At 32.7% G+C, this 17,940-nt stretch overlaps 3 protein-coding genes across 3 annotated transcripts in view; 1 reads left to right on the plus strand and 2 right to left on the minus strand.

Annotated features, from left to right (window-relative positions):
- LOC123007955 (alpha-1,3-mannosyl-glycoprotein 4-beta-N-acetylglucosaminyltransferase B) overlaps positions 1-2,738 on the plus strand; it is a 77,088-nt gene extending 74,350 nt beyond the window's left edge. Inside the window, exon 11 of the mRNA XM_044403498.1 lies at positions 1,194-2,738. Within this exon, the coding sequence (XP_044259433.1) occupies positions 1,194-1,226 (33 nt within the window). The 3' untranslated portion in view covers positions 1,227-2,738. The remainder of the gene's footprint in view (positions 1-1,193) is intronic.
- LOC123007962 (probable cytochrome P450 303a1) lies at positions 2,593-10,006 on the minus strand. The gene is made up of 5 exons (XM_044403509.1): positions 9,931-10,006; positions 7,149-7,488; positions 6,392-7,100; positions 3,185-3,302; positions 2,593-3,133 (listed from the first exon to the last, which is right to left on the minus strand). Exons 2-5 carry the CDS (start codon positions 7,483-7,485, stop codon positions 2,813-2,815), a joined length of 1,485 nt encoding a protein of 494 aa, XP_044259444.1. The 5' UTR covers positions 7,486-7,488; positions 9,931-10,006; the 3' UTR covers positions 2,593-2,812.
- A 5,230-nt stretch (positions 10,007-15,236) lies between these two features.
- LOC123005984 (histone deacetylase HDAC1) lies at positions 15,237-17,630 on the minus strand. Its single transcript, XM_044400141.1, has 4 exons — positions 17,429-17,630; positions 17,002-17,114; positions 15,711-16,953; positions 15,237-15,655 (listed from the first exon to the last, which is right to left on the minus strand). The coding sequence occupies exons 1-4, from the start codon at positions 17,475-17,477 to the stop codon at positions 15,588-15,590; spliced, it is 1,473 nt and encodes a 490-aa protein (XP_044256076.1). The 5' UTR covers positions 17,478-17,630; the 3' UTR covers positions 15,237-15,587.
- Between the last annotated feature and the right edge of the window lie 310 nt (positions 17,631-17,940).

Raw genomic sequence — 17,940 nt, forward strand, 5'->3', positions numbered from 1 at the left:
TCGCTTGAGCGGCTTTGAACGTCTTTGAGGCCTAAACTTTTAAAGATAGAGGTATGGTCTCGGAAACTTTTTAGTAGAAAATTATATTCTCTACAACTTTCTTTCTTACATTTTTCTTGTATCTTTAACTGTATTCGCTGCATCTTGAAAAACATGAAACGGAGCACGGATTTTAAATTTTAAATATTTTTTTCCTCATATTTTTCATGAAAAATTTAGTCGTTCGTTTTTCACAGCTTATTAAGAATGTAAAGCTCAACATTTTTGCATTTTTTTCCAAGCAATTAGTACACTGGTTGAATTTAAATTAATTTGTAACTGAGACGGTAAAACGCTCTAAGCGCCCTCATTTTTACTCCGCCGTACTACTTTTTTTGGGTCCAAAAAATCGAGCAGTTTTGTATCTCGTTTCGTCTTCTAGTATGTACAAAGTGGTTATAAATGATTTTCATTTAGCCAACTGTGAATTTTCCATGTGAAATAAAAAATGCCGCTTTACGTAAATAGGGGTACCTACTTGTTTTAACTCAAAATTAAAAATAGACCTCAATTACGAGTATAAAATTGTTTTCTTCCAAAGTATACATTATTATCAATTATTATTGGAAATTAGTTGAAACAATAAAAATTTAATTAACAATTTATTATTAATTAATAAGTGACACTAATGACAGAACTAGAGCGGCACAAATTTTCAAAGCTGGCTTGATGAAAATCATTTATAACCACTCTGTAGTTCTCCGTAGTTGCAACACGTTGCATAATATAGGTAGGTGGATTAAAGGAATTACTCAACCAAAAACATTTATATTTGTTGAAAACTGGTAGTTGTAGGTATTACATATTTCTCCGTTATTTCTAATAGCGGTGTAGTGTTTATTTTGTATAGACTATCTTCGTTACCAATTTGTAAGGTTTAGATTTAACATTTTTTAATTTCCTTCTCGAATTTTGATTGTTAGAGTCTCACACTTTGACCCTAACTGGGGATCGTATAGCAAGTGGTTTATTAAACAGGTCAGATCAGGTCTATAGCACCCTGTATAAGAAAAACATTTAAAAAATTAAACGATGCAAAAATGAATGTATGTGTTTTGAAAATTCTACAAAAAATCCCATTTTAATTTTAATCGCACACAGGACAACTTTAATATTTTGAATATTAAATCCTTCCTTTTTCCTTTTAATTTCAGATCCACATCCAGGACGAGTTGGCTACCAGGTGACCAGAAATGGGCGGCCGGGCAGCTCTTTTTTACCCCCACATTCGTCATCGCTACATGCTCGACCGCTCACCGTCGCACCCTCTGTGATATCCGAGTCGACAACCCCCAAACATTCTCAAACCACGCGTGCAATATTTGCTTATCGCAACCATGGCAACACTATCACAGCAATTACCTACTCTTGATTGTTTCGCATTGTTCCCACCGTGACTTAACTAAAGCCCTATTCAGCAGATTATAGGCTTACTACCCCCAGCTTTGAAGCCTCGCCTCTGACCACATCTCGATTGTTTCCTGTTTCCTGTGGCCTAATTAATTCTGATTCGTCGACAATCAATCACTCATTTTAGTTATTGGCCTAAGTTTGAATCTGCTGGATACAAAGACGACCTTCCAGGCCGCAACGAAGCCAACTTATGTACTCGTTTTAGATCTGATTTTTGCCATCGAGGTTTAACTAGTCCAAGTTTGGATTTTTGTAAATAGATATTTTTTCATGGTTTTTAATGCTCAGTATTTGTCTGTGTTGAAACACTTGCTTTCTGCAGATAACACAAAGAGGAAAACTAATTCCCTTTCTGTCAATAATTTTTTACCAGCGTACGTGTTTCAACTAAAATCTCAGTTAATTCCCTCAAATAAACGTTCTCCACATACGTGTAAACAATGTTGATGTCTGATTAAAAATATCTAAATGTTAATAATTGTATTCAAGTGCGTGATATTAATTTGACCAAATTTTTGACTCCTATTGGTTGCTAATAAGTTGTAGCATTAAGTCAGAGCCAGTCTCTTTGTATATTAGTTCCTTGTTGTGTGTTTTAGTTTGTTATTTATTTTATGAACCGATTATAATTAACGTACCTATTGTTATGTGTAAATAATATTTTAGTTATTTTGTTACAGTGTGATTTTTTTAAATATTATCTTGGGTTTGATTTTAACACATTTTAACATTAATTGTTGTTTATGACAAATAAAATCCACTAATAAACAAAAAACATCATTGTTAAAAATGTTAAATGTGAAATTGAGACTGATTGTAAATCAAATATTTAAATATAAATCCTAAGCATACGCTATGTTATTACTTTTATTTCTTAGGTTTATTCAAACAGGGACCATTTCAATTTCAACAATATCAAAATTATGATAATACAATTGTCAGCCAAAATTAACCTAATTTTTATTGCATCTAACAATTTTATTATCATGCGACAATATTTTCACTTGTGCTTAGTTGTGACTGAATGAGCAAAAAAGGAATTGTACTAACCATCCAAACATGTTTCAGTTTAATTTTCTTGTAGTAAAAATGTCGAAAATTAGACTGGAATTAAATGAGCCAAATTTTAGCACGTGTGTATGCCTGCCAATGTTTTTTATTATTAAGCCCACAATTGTATTAGACAGAAGTTAATAGAAAAAATCTCGAAATACTTACTTTTTTACATTATGTTCTGACGCGTGTTATATTTTTGTCAATCTTTTTTAATTAAACTATTATACAATTTTTTTGTTTATTTCCTGTTAACATTTTTCATTTGGCACAGCAAAACAACATTAAACTAAAACTCTAAATCTAATCAATCTCGTGGTGTCACAAGTGCTTTAAACGGCAAAGGTCCAGGCGTGACTCCGTCGATGCATTCGGTGGTGGGTGGACTTCCCGGAACGATGGAAAAGTTGAAATGTTGCAAAAGAGAAGCAGTGAATAAGAAAACGTTAGCTCGGGCAAGTGTTTCGCCCAAACATCTGTGTTTTCCGAAACCAAAGGGGAGGTAAGTGTCAGCTAAAGTGATTTTCCCATCTTTTAAATATCTCTCCGGTTTGAATGTTTCGGGGTCTTCGACGCCGCTCTCCGGCCCCATTAAAGTCCCATGCATATTTGCAATCACCATCGTGTCCTAAAATAACAAGTGTTAACGAAACAAGGACGTGTGAAAGTCGGCATTTACTTTAGGGATGATGTAGCCATTTAAATGCGTATCTTTGAAAGCACGATGAGGGACGGTGAAAGCTCGGCCGGAGAACATTCGCAGAGCTTCTAAAACTACACACTCCATATAGGGCATCCTAAAAATTGTACAAAATTGAGATATTAGAAAACACATAAAAATAAGTGACCGATGTTTTATTTTTGTTTCTTATTAATTATTATTAAAGAAATGAAGAAAAAGTAGTCAACAAATTTTCATTTTACAAAAAAATAACGATTTTTAAAGAAATACAACCATTATGAACGTGGCCGGATGTTTATTAAAAAATGTTATTAACAACAATTAAATCGAAAAACAATAAAATAAGATCCTCAGTTTTTTACAAAGTTTTCTGAAAAGACGAATATTTTAATATTTCTGTCATTCCCATATTCAAATTGATTACACATACAGGATGCGCCAGAACTCGCGCCCCAGAGAAAAATGGTACGACACTAGGAACAGACAAAAATGTTTAAAAAAATATATAAAAAAATTATAAAAACTTCGAAATTATGAGAGTTTAAATTTTGCACTTTGACTCTATTTATTTCTGTTGGAATACCTAGTATATTAAAATACAAGTTGCAGAAGGTATTCAAGCACAAATTTGAAATTACGAACCGAGCGGCGTAGCGGCGAGTTGAGGAGCAAATGATTGCTTGAAGAACTTTCTGCAACAAGTGCTTTATATTATTTTTTCTATTTTAATATAAAATTAATATAAATTAATTAATTAATTATAATTAATTTATGTGGAATAATTTTAGGCGGCTATAAAAAATAAAAATAATTCTTATTTTCACATTTGAATATGAATTGTGAAGGAAGTCCATCACTAAAATTAAGTTAACGCCAACGACTTATTAAAGCACTCAAATGACGTCATTTGTGCTGACACTGACACTGATAGCGGTGAAAAGGTGGTGACAGGGTTGACCACAATAGTTGACATTAAAAAAGTGTTTTTGATTATTGGAATTTCTTTTCTATAATTAAAATTAATGTAATTAGGTAATATTTGTGTTTCTTCTGTATAAATTCATAATTTATCGAACTAGCTGTGATATTTAGGTAAGTATGTATGTACATACCTACATGTATAAATTTTCTGTAGCGGAGGTTGTTTTTCTTATGTGTAAACATCACTCATTTTTTTTTGCAATTGGACATTTATTGAATGGATGTGATATCCCTAATGAAGGAAAGCAGCAAGAAAGCAAAACCTAATATTTATTAACTAGCAGTGTATAATTTTCAATTATTTCTTTTTATTGGAATATTTGAAAAGTTTGTTGTAACAACGGCAAACGGCTTCTCGTTCTCTTTGAGTGAGATGAGGTAAAGATTGTCCTGGTATTGTTGATCTCAAAACTTTGCTTAGTAAAAAAATATCCAGAAAAATTTATCTTCAAAAAGACAGGTCTTCTAAAAGGAATAAACGTGGAACATAACGGACAATAGGAGAAAAAAAGCACAAAATCTATTAAAAGCGACAATTGTCACAAATTTTGAAACGCAGTATATATTTCCCTATGGACGTTCTCAGCTGTACTTATTCTAGATAAATCTGACGGACTTGATCTAGTAATCGTTACTCCAAGGTCCAATGTAATTTCTATGGTTCTATCATCCACAGTGATGAAATTCTGCCCCGGTACTTGAAATCTATGTACCTAATCCATTTGGCATACATGGAATTATTGAAGCATTTTGTTCTGTGTCTAAATATTTCTGCATACACTAATAGGTACAGTTACGGAATCAAAATTTCGGGCAGTATTTCTCTGTCACTTCAAAAAGTTCAATGTAAACTACCTTTTACTGTCATCATGACATTCATGACTGACAATTAAACTTTTCTGTCAGGGACTATTTTTTAAGTTAAAATGACATAAACATGACAAGAGTAAAAAATGAGGTTATTAATGTAAAGGTTGTTTTAGAGTTTACATTGTGAAAATGATAATACTGCCCGAAATTTTAATTCCGCAACTGTACCACTATTAATTTTAGTTTCAGCATTACCGATAAAAGATGACATCGTGTCGCGTTTACGTTTTAAACTGATCTGGAATTGTTTTAACTACTCAATTAAGTGAATTGGTACCCAATATCACTTATCTTCAATTTCTTGTATGTGAAAAAAGATGCAAAATATTTGAGTGATGTTTACACATAAGAAAACAATCTCTGCTACAGAAAATTTATATACTTACCTAAATAGCACAGCTAGTTCTATAAATTATAAATATATACAGAGGAAACAAAAAGATTTTCACGATGTTGTGGCTGTCATTTGTCACCTTCCAAGGAGGTAAAAATTTTCCTCTCTCATCTATCAAAATTACATTAAAAATATATGCAACCTCTCAGGGAGGTAATAATTTTATCTCCCCCTTAGAAACGGAAAAACATGCTGCTAGATTTAATGACGAAATCGAGATAACAAAAAACTTTGTTATTTCATGTGGTTGCTGGTTCGTAGGAAAAATTATATGTATTACCTTAGAGGAAAGTGTCTTTTCCTCTCTTGTAACTTATAACTATAAAAACCGCTCGGTTCCATACTTTTTATTCATCTTGTATTTCACGAGTAGGACTGTTTATTTTTCATTTTCCTACAAGATATGTAACGAAAAGATGAGAACAAAAAGTAACATAACACTCCCCATGTCAAAATAACGCGATTTAACCCAACTTACCAAATTACACTGTTCAAAATTTAGGGTGTGCCAAAGTTTAAAATTTATTTTCGTTTTTATTAATAACTTTTTAATTAAGGAATCGAATTTTATGAAATTTAGTAATATAGGCAATTCGCTGTCAAAACCACATGTTTTGGTTCTGTTCCTTGTGTTTTATTATTATTGTAAAATTCTTACCTGTTATTAGAAAGATACATCATTTAATGATGTTAATTTTTGTATTTTATGACATTTTTGTACCGGCCTTAGTTTTAGAGTAAAAAAAATTAAATAGACGTGTCAAAATTTCGTACGTTCGCCAATTTCTATTATTGTACTTAAACTTGTGTCAAAAAATTTTAGGTTTTTGTTTCTTTATGTATATTTGTGTTAGTTATTTCAAAATAAAATGTAACCGACTCAATAATTTTTGATTGCTTCAAGACGTTCCACAACAAAATTGATCAAAATTAAGCGAAAAACGAAAAGTTGAACTTACTGCGGTCGGTCTTCCAAACTTGGAAGTCTGTTACGTCCTATGACGGCGTCGATTTCTTGCTGCGCTTTCTTCTGGACATCTGGATACATTATCAGGTTCAAAAAGCAGAAACCGAGACTTTTACTTGTCGTTTCCGATCCGGCCATAAACATATCTAAGCAAATTGCCAAAAGTTGCTTCTCGCAGAAGCTCTCTTTGCACTCGGGTGAGTTGAGCATTTTCAGGTACACGTCCATGAAGTCGCGCAAATTGTTTTCATCCCAAGTTTCCTTGTGTCGTTTCAGTTCATCGTACAAAAACTCCCATAGTTGGAGATGTGTCTCCACGTACAGTTTGTATCCCGAAATTTCAGGAGCGATGAATTTCAAAATCGGGAATTGGCTGAAAGGAGCCCCCACCATATCGACTGTTGAAAACAATCTCCCCAGAATGTCCTGAAGACTTTTCAGGTTTTTATCTTCAGGACTGTACCGAATCCCGGCCATCATCATCCACAGAGTGTTCAAAATGTGGATATTGAACGCTGATTCCATGTTTAATATCACTGATTTCTTCCCAGCGAGCATTTTTTGGTAACTTTCAACCATAATTCCTGTCTCTTCCTCGATCATTGACGACATGTTTTTGCGCCCAAAACCAAACTCTCTCAACTGGCGCAGAATAAATCTGCGTTGCTCTTGCCAAAAATCACTGTCAGTCAATAAAACTCCTACAAACAGTATTATTTTTTAAACGATTTGGAGTAAAAATAATTTACCTCGTCGTTCGCCCCAAGTCCTCATGTCGAAAAATGGACCAGTGGGCCTCCCTGCTAAATCGTCCGAAGTCAGAAATTCGCGGATTTGGTTTTTACCATAAACCACTACTACCAAATCTTTTCCCACTCTTAAGCCAATCACAGGTCCATATTTTTCGGCCATTTCGGCGGTTGCTTTGTATAAATAACCGGCCTTTTTTCGCCATTCTTTTATAGTGTGGGCACTGCCTATGATTGGTAGCCATGACGGTCCCGGAGGATAATTCTTTGGTTTTTTGGTGTCTAAATAGGCCAATAATCCTAGGATTATCACAAAGAACCCAATCGCAACCAACATATTCTGAAAATTTCAATTTGTTACTCTTGTTTCTSTTCTTTGTAATTAAGGTTCAACACTTTCTATAGTACTTTATAATAGACTTATTAAGTAATACGTTGATAATTCCATTTTTGTAGAAAAAAACTAAGATAATTAGAAAGTTATTCTGCAATACATGTAAACTTTAAATTCGAAAATTGTGGAAAATTACCATAGTAACAAAATTATGATAACAAAATACAACAAAAATTTAGATTAGTTAAATTCTTTAGATTTTTTATAAAAAATAAATAACCGTCAGTCACATACAGGGTGCGCCAGAACTCGCGCCCCAGAAACTAATTTCAAGTAAGATAAGATACCAGGAACATGAAAAAAATGTTTAAAAACTATATGTCAATTTTTTTGTCTATTTAATGATACTGTTGATCTTGTATATGTTTTTTATGATTATTTAGTAAAAGTACAAATATTTTGCCAACAAAAGCCACAAATAACATTAAACAGAGTTACAATTTAGAATACAGCTTTCTTGTATCCTCTTCTAAAAGCCTGTAGCAAAAAAACTTGGAAAATTATTTTTCCAATAGAAATAAATAGAGTCAAAGTCCAAAATTTAAACTCTCATAACTTCGAAATTTTTATAGATAGAATTTACATGGTATTTTTTCTCTGGGACACGAGTTCTGGCGCACCTGTATACTTTTTCAAACAGCAGATTGTACTTTTTCATTAAAATCATCAAAGATAAACACATCTCCATCAAATAAGTCATTCGAAAAAAAATAACAATAAATGATTAAAATTTTAATTATTAGAAATTTTGAAAAATGAAATAAAAAAATTACGTTCTATTACAACGTGTAATGTTTTTCTTAAAAGACAATAATGTTCACCACATTTTATTATTATTATCATTATTATGACAGTTAATTGACTAAAAAGAAATAAAATTCAAAGAAATAGAACTTTTTTGCAATTTTTTTTGTAAATAGCAGCAATATCCATTATGAAAAAAGCAAAACAAATTTAAGAAAAATTACTATACACATACAACAGAACTTCTACAAAATTATGTAGAGGCAATTGTTTAGTTTTAAGAATGAAATAGTCTTTTCCTAATTCCGAGCGTTTTTCAGCCATTACACTAATCTGAGCCAATTTCGAACGATTCAGCTTATTTAAAAACTAGCAACTCAATTTAAGCGGTAATTATACCGAAACTGATTAAAAAATAGTTGTTTAAACCCTGAAGTTTAAACTTATCTTATTTTTATGCCAAAAACTTGAAATTTCGTCGAAAAAAAGCAGAAAATTGTCGTTTTAGGTTTTTATTTAAGTCAATAACGGGCCGTTTAGCTTGATTATGAACTAGAAACTCAGAGATCTTGTCGAAACTGGCCATAAAATTGTCTTTTAAATATTTTAGTATTCCACGGTTGCATTTTTACAAAATTATAAAATCGCGGAAATGCATTTGCAATCCATTAACCTTTGAATGACTTAATGTGTTCGTTTTTTTCCATAATAACACATTCCAAATCAATGAATGAAAGTTTATGTAATCGAATTGATTACCAAAAGTCATTCATAAATATTACGAGTCTCAGACAGGTTTTTATAACAGTAGAGTAAAATGAAAGTGATTCTCGACTGCCCGAACAAAAATATCGTAATTTTGGAGACATCATAAATTCGTAARCCTCATGAGGAAGTTATTTTATTTTATCAAAACAATTTTCTCTTTTGATTCAACATTGACTGCATTTGGATTTGTTATATATTTCTCTTATTTGTKGGTAAACTGTTGTGCAATGTAAAAAAGGAAAGTAATTAAATGCCGAACCCAAACACTTTTCCGCGTATGTCTGACTGAGATCGCTGTGGATTTTATCTTCGGAACAGGAGAAAGTTGTCAGAATCTGAACAGAATTATATAATAATTATCCGGGAAGTATATTGCACAAAGACGAGAAGCTACGTGACTAGCATTTTTTAACGAGAAAAAAATTATTTCAGCGCAAAAGAGGATAGCAATTTTTGGCACCACTGAAACTGATTTATGTTGAAACAAAACTATTAATAAATTATTTCATACATGATATTAATTTTGTTTAAATAAATTTATACTATGTAACTAACAAATAAAAAGAATATACAGAATATAATATACAGAATGTTAAAAAAAGATTGTAAAATATTCAAGGAGGTAATAGTATAGACCAAAATAAATAAAAAAGACTGCCTGCAAAGTAACGGTTTTGGAGATTTTTGTTTGAACAGATTGCAAATAAATGTTTCAAAAAACGAATAATCTTCGAGATCTCCGAAACAGTTACTTTGCGGACTCATGTTTATTAAGACTATTTTGTTTGTTTRGGTCCATACTATTATATGTATACCTCTTAAAWTATTTTACAATCAACACCCTGTAGAGAAACGGAAGTATTTAATTCATCTTACTTGATCTTAGTTTTGAACTTATCCTGTCTCAGGTAAAATCACAACACCRAAACCTTTCACGTCGGATACKGAGCGATCTCACTTTGTACTTCCTCATATAGCATTTCTCCCACTAATATAATTTAGGTAATATTCGTTTTCTTAGAAAATAAAAAGTTATTTATTAATATAGAGCAGATTACCTTTTATCCACCTATTTTCAGATATTGAATTGCTTAATAAACATTTTTTTTTGTCTTTTTATTTCTTTCTTCAATATTAATAATATATAATAATAATAATGATTATTATTATAGAAAAAGTTTTCGGAGAGTTTACTAGTAAAAGTTTAAATTTCAAAAATTTTGACTTTCCGACTTTATTTAAAACTTTTCTAAGATGTGAGGAATTTTTCAAAAATTACGTAATTTTTTAATGAACTGTCCATAACTTTGCGGAAAATGGGCCAAATTAGTTGGTTTTTGTCAAAATTTTTGCTATTAAACCTAGGTATATTTGACAATGTTTCAATTTTCAAGTTGTTTAACTATTTTTGTCGCCGAGCATTATACAGGGTGTTTCACATAATTTTACGAGGCCTGCGCCTGTAAGATGCAATCATTAATACATATTCCGATACAAATTTGGAAAAATTGGATAATCTTCTCTAGCTTGTTCACTCTTTCAAAAATTATAACATTTTTAGTTAGTTGGTGATTAATACAGGGTGATTCCTAAAGAGACCGACAAAATTTTATCCTTGGTAGTATCAAATGAGAACATGCTGGAAAAAAATATTTAAAAAATTCTTTGTCTAAGCGTTCTCCAAATAAAATTTATTAAATTTATTTTCGAGGTAAAGCGTACGCCACTGATGTGTTCTGGAAACCATGGTATTAATTTGATTGATGAAAATGTACTTGATCATTGCAACAATTCATAAACGCCGCAAGTGGCACGGATCAAGGGGTTTCTGCCCCTTGAAAATATAAACGTAAAAAGGGTACAAATTGTCTCCACTTATTCTTGAGAAGCTCTGATAAAATTTTGTCGGTCTATTTAAGAATCACCCTGTATAGATAAACTAGAATCATATTCATGCCGTCTTTTGATAGAACATATGACAATTATTTCTGAAAAACTACAGTTTATGACTATTAATGAAACAGTGATTAGTTTGATAACTACTGTCATGAGTTTCCAAAAGTTAAATAATTAAATGTGTATTTTTTGTATCTAGTGTTTTGTGACTTTTGTATATTTGGGTGCTTACATTAGGCGCAGATCTCTTAAAGTTGTGTGAAAAACCCTGTATTTTAGAAAATGAGACGTCGTACTATAAATGGAAAGTTGGCATTTTTTGGTTTAGTAGCACCCATAAGAATAAAAAAAGCATGTCATATTTCGATCAATATTGTGTAAAAAAAAAACGTTTATTTGATCACTTCAGTGAAGCAGACTTGTCTCATAGGATTTTTTTGTCTCGAAAAACGGTGCCCCAAACGGGGCGCTTTGTGAGGAGAACTCTTTGTTTCATTGTCCGGCGATTTTGTCCCCGTTTTGCAGACGAGAAGTTGCGTTTCAGACGGCCATTATAAACAACCTGAAAATGTATTTCAGAAAAAAACACCTCGTGAACGATTTTTAACTCGAATTGTATTTTTATAACTTTTGGTATTAGAACAAAAAAATGAGACCTTGTCTGATAAAAATTATGTTTTAAGTTTCATTGTCTCCGAAAACAAGAGATTTCTGCTGTTATATTTTTTATTTGGAATATTACAATAAAAAGACGTCAAAAAAGTTAGGTTTGTCGCCATTTTTAAAGGTGGCTAAACCGGTGTATCTGCATTTTGTTTATTTCTATGTTCAATAATGTTACTTCGTGACCAAACCAAAAAAGACCTAAAATCATTCATTTTCATGCGCCCCAAAAATACCAGAAATTGGTCAATTGTCATTTGAAAACGACAAAAACATATGAAACAACCAAAAAAGTTATTCAGCACCCTAAAATGATGGCTGTTTACTTCTAAATCAGTCCATTTGGCACATGCAAAAAAATTTCACCGGTCGGAATGGCGACCGCTAAAAATAATTGACAACTAAATTGCCTTGTTTTCTTCATTGAAAAACGAACGAAAAAGAGCCAAAAATATTTTATTTCTAGACCAGAAAGTTAGGACACTTAATAAAAAAAAATGTGTCAATAGTCATGTTGACTGAATATTTCATCGGTTCCAGTTAATGTGTTGAATAGACCTCTAGATGTTGTAAGGACCAGAAGGTGTGATTGAAACAAGTTTAATTTACACTGTGGAAGTGCGGTTACTGAAATTCAAGAATATTAAAGGAAAAGGGAAAACTTGTAACAGGAATAGAATCAAAACACTAGCTAAACTGAAGGAGGAGCTTTGGCGATTAAAGCTCCAGTAGAAGAATCTCCAATTTCAAGTTTAGTCTCTGAACCTGGGAAACCCTCCACTGGTGATACAATGAATGTTGATGCGCCAAAAAGTGGCCCAATTATCAACCCCAATTGTGAATGTAAACAATGTCCAGTTTTAGAATTAATGGAGGCTAAAACGGCGAAAGATATTTTATAATAGAAAGGAAAACACGCACAGCTAACAATTTCATTGTTTTCAGAAATAGATAAAAAGATGAAATACTTGATCAGCAGGTACCACAAATAACAAGGGTTGAAGATGTTCCTGAAAACATTGTTGCGACAATTGAAGCAACTCAGGTTGAAACTGAAGGTGCTGCAGGTTGTGAAGATTTTGTCTTTGTCTTTGCATGTAGAAAATAAAAGCAATCTTGAAAAGATTGCACACCAAATAAAGAACCCAACAATTCTTAATAAAAATAGTGTTTGTAGTTTGTTGTATTAAATAATGAATGTTTTTTCAATACAATTTCTATTTTTTCGCCTTTGCTATCGCTTTTTACTGCACAGTAAAAACTGTTTATTGGTATTTAGAAAATCAAGTCAAAATTTTGATGGAAGAAAACAAAATACTAAAGTCTGTTTTTTTTTTTAAATGGAAATTACCAAGTCAAAATTTTGGTGAAAAAAATGATAGCAGCTTGTCTCCATAGTCACAAATTTTGTTTGCTCTTTGTTTTTGTCCCCAGAAATTTTGTTAAAAAATTATGGTTATGTTTTCAAATTGAGATGTTGTCAAAATTTTAACTTTTATGAATCTTGTGTACCTGTTTGCTCTTTGAAAGCGCTATAATTGGATACCTGAAGACATACATCATTACCTAAGGTCTAAAGACCGAATTCAGTGCTAACAATTTTGATAGAAACACACCGCAAGTAAGTTGTGGACAAAAAAGAGGTTCTTGCTACAAAAACTTTAATGAAAAAGGATGTGTATACACAAAAAAATTATTCAGCAAAAGATACAAGTAGGTATTATGATGATAGGCAATAAATTTTGTGTAATTTATTGAAATGAGCTCAAAGTTGATGCGATTTATAAATTCTTCAGCTTTAGTTTCAAAATTGTTACTTTTTCAACTCGTTTCTCAAAAACGATGCACAAGACATTAATTTAATTGCGTTCTTTCCGAGGTTCTTTCTCATTCATGTTTATTTTGTATTCTTGTCAATTTCTTGTTAAAAATTGAGAATGTTTAGCAAACCTGCATTACAAATTGCGTCTACATTTTAACAGGCCCTTTTTCAAACTTTCTGCTTGCGAACTATTCGTTTTCAAATTTCTAAAAACTGTTAGCAGTACCGAATTTGTTCCTTTTTTGATGTTTCTTCTCTAATTTTCTTACACGATTTTTTGTGTTGACGTTTAATGACATTGTTTTCAAATTAATTCAAAAAACCGAAACTGCCAACTTCCTTTATTAAAATTACCATGAATGAATTTACTAGTGGTGCCAACGTTGACTGTTTGGCATTTCCATTAAAAAAAAAAACAGACTTTATAGTAGATTTCATTGAAATTGGCATAATAGGTGGCTATGGAATTTCGTATTTAAGTTTGTAGCCCTGCGCATGTCCCTGATATAACAGCTGATGGYCTGATTAAAAAAAAAAGAGTTACAGAAGAGTTGAAAAATTTAGAAATAAACTAAACAGCAAATTGAGTCGAAAATGGTGCTATTTTTGTCTTTTTAAACGCTGTAGTTTTTTCACGAAATTTCATTAAACAGGCCGAAAAACCACCAAATTCATTTTTTTTTTGTAAAAAATGCCAAAGTTATTTTTTACCTTTTTCTCAAGTACCTATGTATTTAACTCCGGTTTTGAACCCAAAACTCGTTTTTTGCAAAAAATTACCAAATTTGGTCAAAAGTTGCATTATTTTGCCATTTATCGACCTGAAACAGATTAAGTCACACCGACCAGTTACCCTCAATTACAGTTACCTGTAAATAATTGAAATATTTATCGGCCAAGTCTCTGAACGCTGTACATCTTATTTCACCACTTTCGTCCAATAAATCAAAACTAAATAATTTGCCTTCGCCTCGGGAATTCGACCACGACCGCATTTCAGACTTACTCGTGACTCTTTTTTATCACCCATTTGTTGTGATAAGGGGTGAGGGAGGAAATTTGACTCAAGACTCCAGTCTCAGAAATGGATTGATTCAAAGACGTAGATTGCTGTCTCGAGGGTGGTTCCGTGGTTGAAACCTCACGTGAGAGAATTTCATCAGATATAGGCTGGGGGCTAGCAAGTTCTTTACCAATTTGAGAACCAGGAACAATCACGTCTGATTCCGTTATAAAAAGTAATTTTCTACAAATAATTATATTATTAATGATGAAATTATATACCAAGACTTACTTTCTTGGCATTTTTGAATGCCAACTTTTCAATTTAAATGTTTTTAAGCTAAACTCTTATTAGTCGATTTTGCTTAGTTTTTGAATTAATTTGTTTTTTTTTTTGGGCGAAAACATCCTTTTTTTTTTAAATAAATTCATTACACAAAAAGTTAACAGCTGGAAAAAAATTACCACTGTAAAGAGGAAAGTACGAACTTTAAGACAATAACTTTTTTTAAGTATTGCAGTCGAAAAAAAGATGTCAAAGCTTTAAAACTTAAAAAAATTAAATGGAACACCCTATTTTTTATTTTTACATCTCATAGACTAATAAATTGTCTATTTAAAAAAAATTAATGTCTAGAATTGATAAATTAAAAGATATTTAGTTTTAAATGTAGCAACAATATTCATACCAAGGCAACCATAGTAATTCCATCACTGATCACATTGTTGCATTAATAAACCTACTTTTACATATGTAATTTTATTACCAAATTTGGAAGTACAAGCGCATAGAAATAAATAAAACCATAAGATTTTATTTACAGAAAAAATCTTACAAACGTTTAATTTTGATATGAGATAAATAGCAAGTAATGGAATGAATATGTACAAAATAATCTACAAACTAAACAAAAAAGTACACAACGAAACACAGATTATTGCATTGAATAATTACGATATTACGTTAACATTGTACAAAATGTTTTATCGTTTGAAACATAAGCAAACTTCCACTTCATTAGTTATAAAAGTGAATTCAGTTTTTTCTCTTAAAAAATACGATTTCAAAATACAATAAAACTCTGTATTGAACGGCAGAAAAAATAATTAACTATTGACGACACTTATATTTAGAATACTGAGAAGTATGTCACGGAGTTGGTCCCGTATCTTTCTTCATATCGTCAATTGTGTTGGCTTTACTGTCTTCTTTCTCTTCTACACAAAAAAGAAAGAGTTAAAAATACAACCAAACAAGCACAAACTAAATTACCTTTTTCTGACTTCAATTCTTCTTTTATTTTCTCGTCACCTGTTGATTCTTTCCCATCAACCCCCTTTTCTAACCGCGGTCTCTTCCTGCCTTTGTAAGTGCGATTATCCCTTCTTCCTCCTTCTCCTTCATCCTCACTGTCGGAAAACTCATTTTCTGGCACGATTCTCTTATCGAGATCTTTCTGAGGTAGTCTCTCATCTTTGTCAACTTTATCTTCCCCGTCGGATTCTTCATTAATAGCATCCTCAGGAATGGCTTGAACTTGCACACCTGGTGCGTGAGGCAACATCCTCAGATTTTCAAACAAGCGCGTTTTGATTTTATCCAAATACTCGGGGGTGTTTTGATTGGCCATATTGCTAGGACTGATATGTAGCTTAAAATCAGGACCAAAGTACTCGAAGTAGTCGTTATAGGGGAGTTCGTTGGCGATTTCCACCCCCAGAGCGACGGAAGTTTCGTAAGTCCACGCCCTGGAGACGTTTCTAATGGTGTATCCGCCGCCCCCGACCATCATAAATGGAAGATTGTACTTCTTGACGAACTCCACGCACTTGCCGTGGCCTCTCACTGTGAGGTTAAAGCAACCCAAGCGGTCGCCAGTCAAAGAATCAGCCCCGCATTGGAGGACCACAGCGCTGGGTTGGAACGTCTCCATAACCTTACTTATAATCGGAACAAAAATCTTCTCGTAGGACTCGTCATCCATCCCGTCACGAAGTGGAATATTGACAGCGTAGTATTTGCCTTTYCCGGCCCCAATGTCTCTGAGGTCCCCCGTCCCGGGGAAATACTCCCCGTACTTGTGAAACGAAACTGTCATCACCCGATCTGTGGTGTAGAAAGCCTCTTCGACACCGTCACCGTGATGCACGTCAATGTCGATGTACAACACGCGTTGGTGGTACTTCAACAGCTCCAAAATGCCCAAAACAATGTCATTTACGTAACAAAAACCCGAAGCTTCCGATTTCTTCGCGTGATGCAAGCCCCCACCCCAATTGATGCAAATTTCAGACGCTTGRTTGTTCAGCTTGACWGCCGCCGCGACGGAGCCCCCGGCTGAGAGTTGGCAGAATTCGTACAGGCCGTCAAAGACAGGGCAGTCTTCACCAACGTTAAATCTCTGCATTTGTTTGTTGTACTCTGACATGTTATCGGGTCGGATGGACCTGAGAAATCTGATGTAATCATCCGAGTGAAATTTGGTCATTTCTTCGGCAGTGGCTTTATGGGGGCGCTGAGAAAATTAATTATAAATTGTTACTAACACTTAAAAATTACTCACATAAATTTCCATTTTTCTGTAAAGGCCATAATTGAGGAGCAAATTGTGGGTCATCCTTATGCGGTGGGGTTTCATGGGGTGTCCTTGGCCATAATAATAATTTCCAATATCACCTAATCAAATTTTTTGTTATAAAAATTGATATAAAAATTCACGATGGACTAATAGTATTTAAAATCGTACAACCGTACAAAAAAGCGTCATCATCACATCGTAAACTAAGATGGCCAATCAGCGTCGAGTAAAAATACGGCGACCGTAGTCTATCGTGAATTTGTGGGCTTACGGTTTCGAAAATCGTATTTACATGATAGCAAGATATGACATAAAAATTAGCAAACTCATGCATTATTTTGGTGCATTCCTAAAGAATATGCCTCGAAATGGTGGAATAATTGGTGGTTGAGAAAAATTGGTGTCTACTTACTGTCATAATAATAACAAACACGTTTTCTACTGTGAGGTTGTGTAGCCATCTTGAAGTTTGAAAAATTAAATTCTTCTTAATTTGTTTGGTTTTTCTTAATTACTAGTCACTTTTCACTTTATATCAATCAGTTAAAAATATTATAATTACGGCGGTAGCACAACACGCCGCTTTGCAAATGGCACCGTTGTTCCCGCAGCATTGGTGCCAACACTACGCTGGTGACAATTTTGTGCAAACATCAAATTCCCAATTTATTTTCTAAGAAATTATTTTAAATAATACTGACAACAACACAGATTATGCTGTAATTATTATTAACGCTTATTGATAAAATAAAGAAAAAAAAATGCTTAAAAACAGCTTAATTAATTAACTGATTGTATTGTTGGTTGCATAACCCGCAAGGTATTTTTTATAGAAAACCAATTATTAAAAAACTGCACCAATAATAATTACTCGGACTCGGATTATATGCACAGAAACTCCGTCAAATATGCTCATATATATGC

Source organism: Tribolium madens, unplaced genomic scaffold (genome assembly GCF_015345945.1).
Source record: "Tribolium madens isolate multiple individuals breed KSU strain unplaced genomic scaffold, Tmad_KSU_1.1 Scaffold_11;HRSCAF=98;Tcas5.2_LG3b, whole genome shotgun sequence".
In the NCBI taxonomy this organism is placed as follows: Eukaryota; Metazoa; Arthropoda; class Insecta; order Coleoptera; family Tenebrionidae; genus Tribolium; species Tribolium madens.

Excerpts from the sequence above, each read along its gene's own strand:
- LOC123007962 (XM_044403509.1), bottom strand. The coding sequence starts at position 7,485 with ATGTTGGTTGCGATTGGGTTCTTTGTGATAATCCTAGGATTATTGGCC. Across the intron at positions 7,101-7,148 it reads GACTTGGGGCGAACGACGAG|GAGTTTTATTGACTGACAGT; the intron begins GTAAATTATTTT and ends TACTGTTTGTAG. Across the intron at positions 3,134-3,184 it reads ATGGCTACATCATCCCTAAA|GACACGATGGTGATTGCAAA; the intron begins GTAAATGCCGAC and ends TTGTTATTTTAG.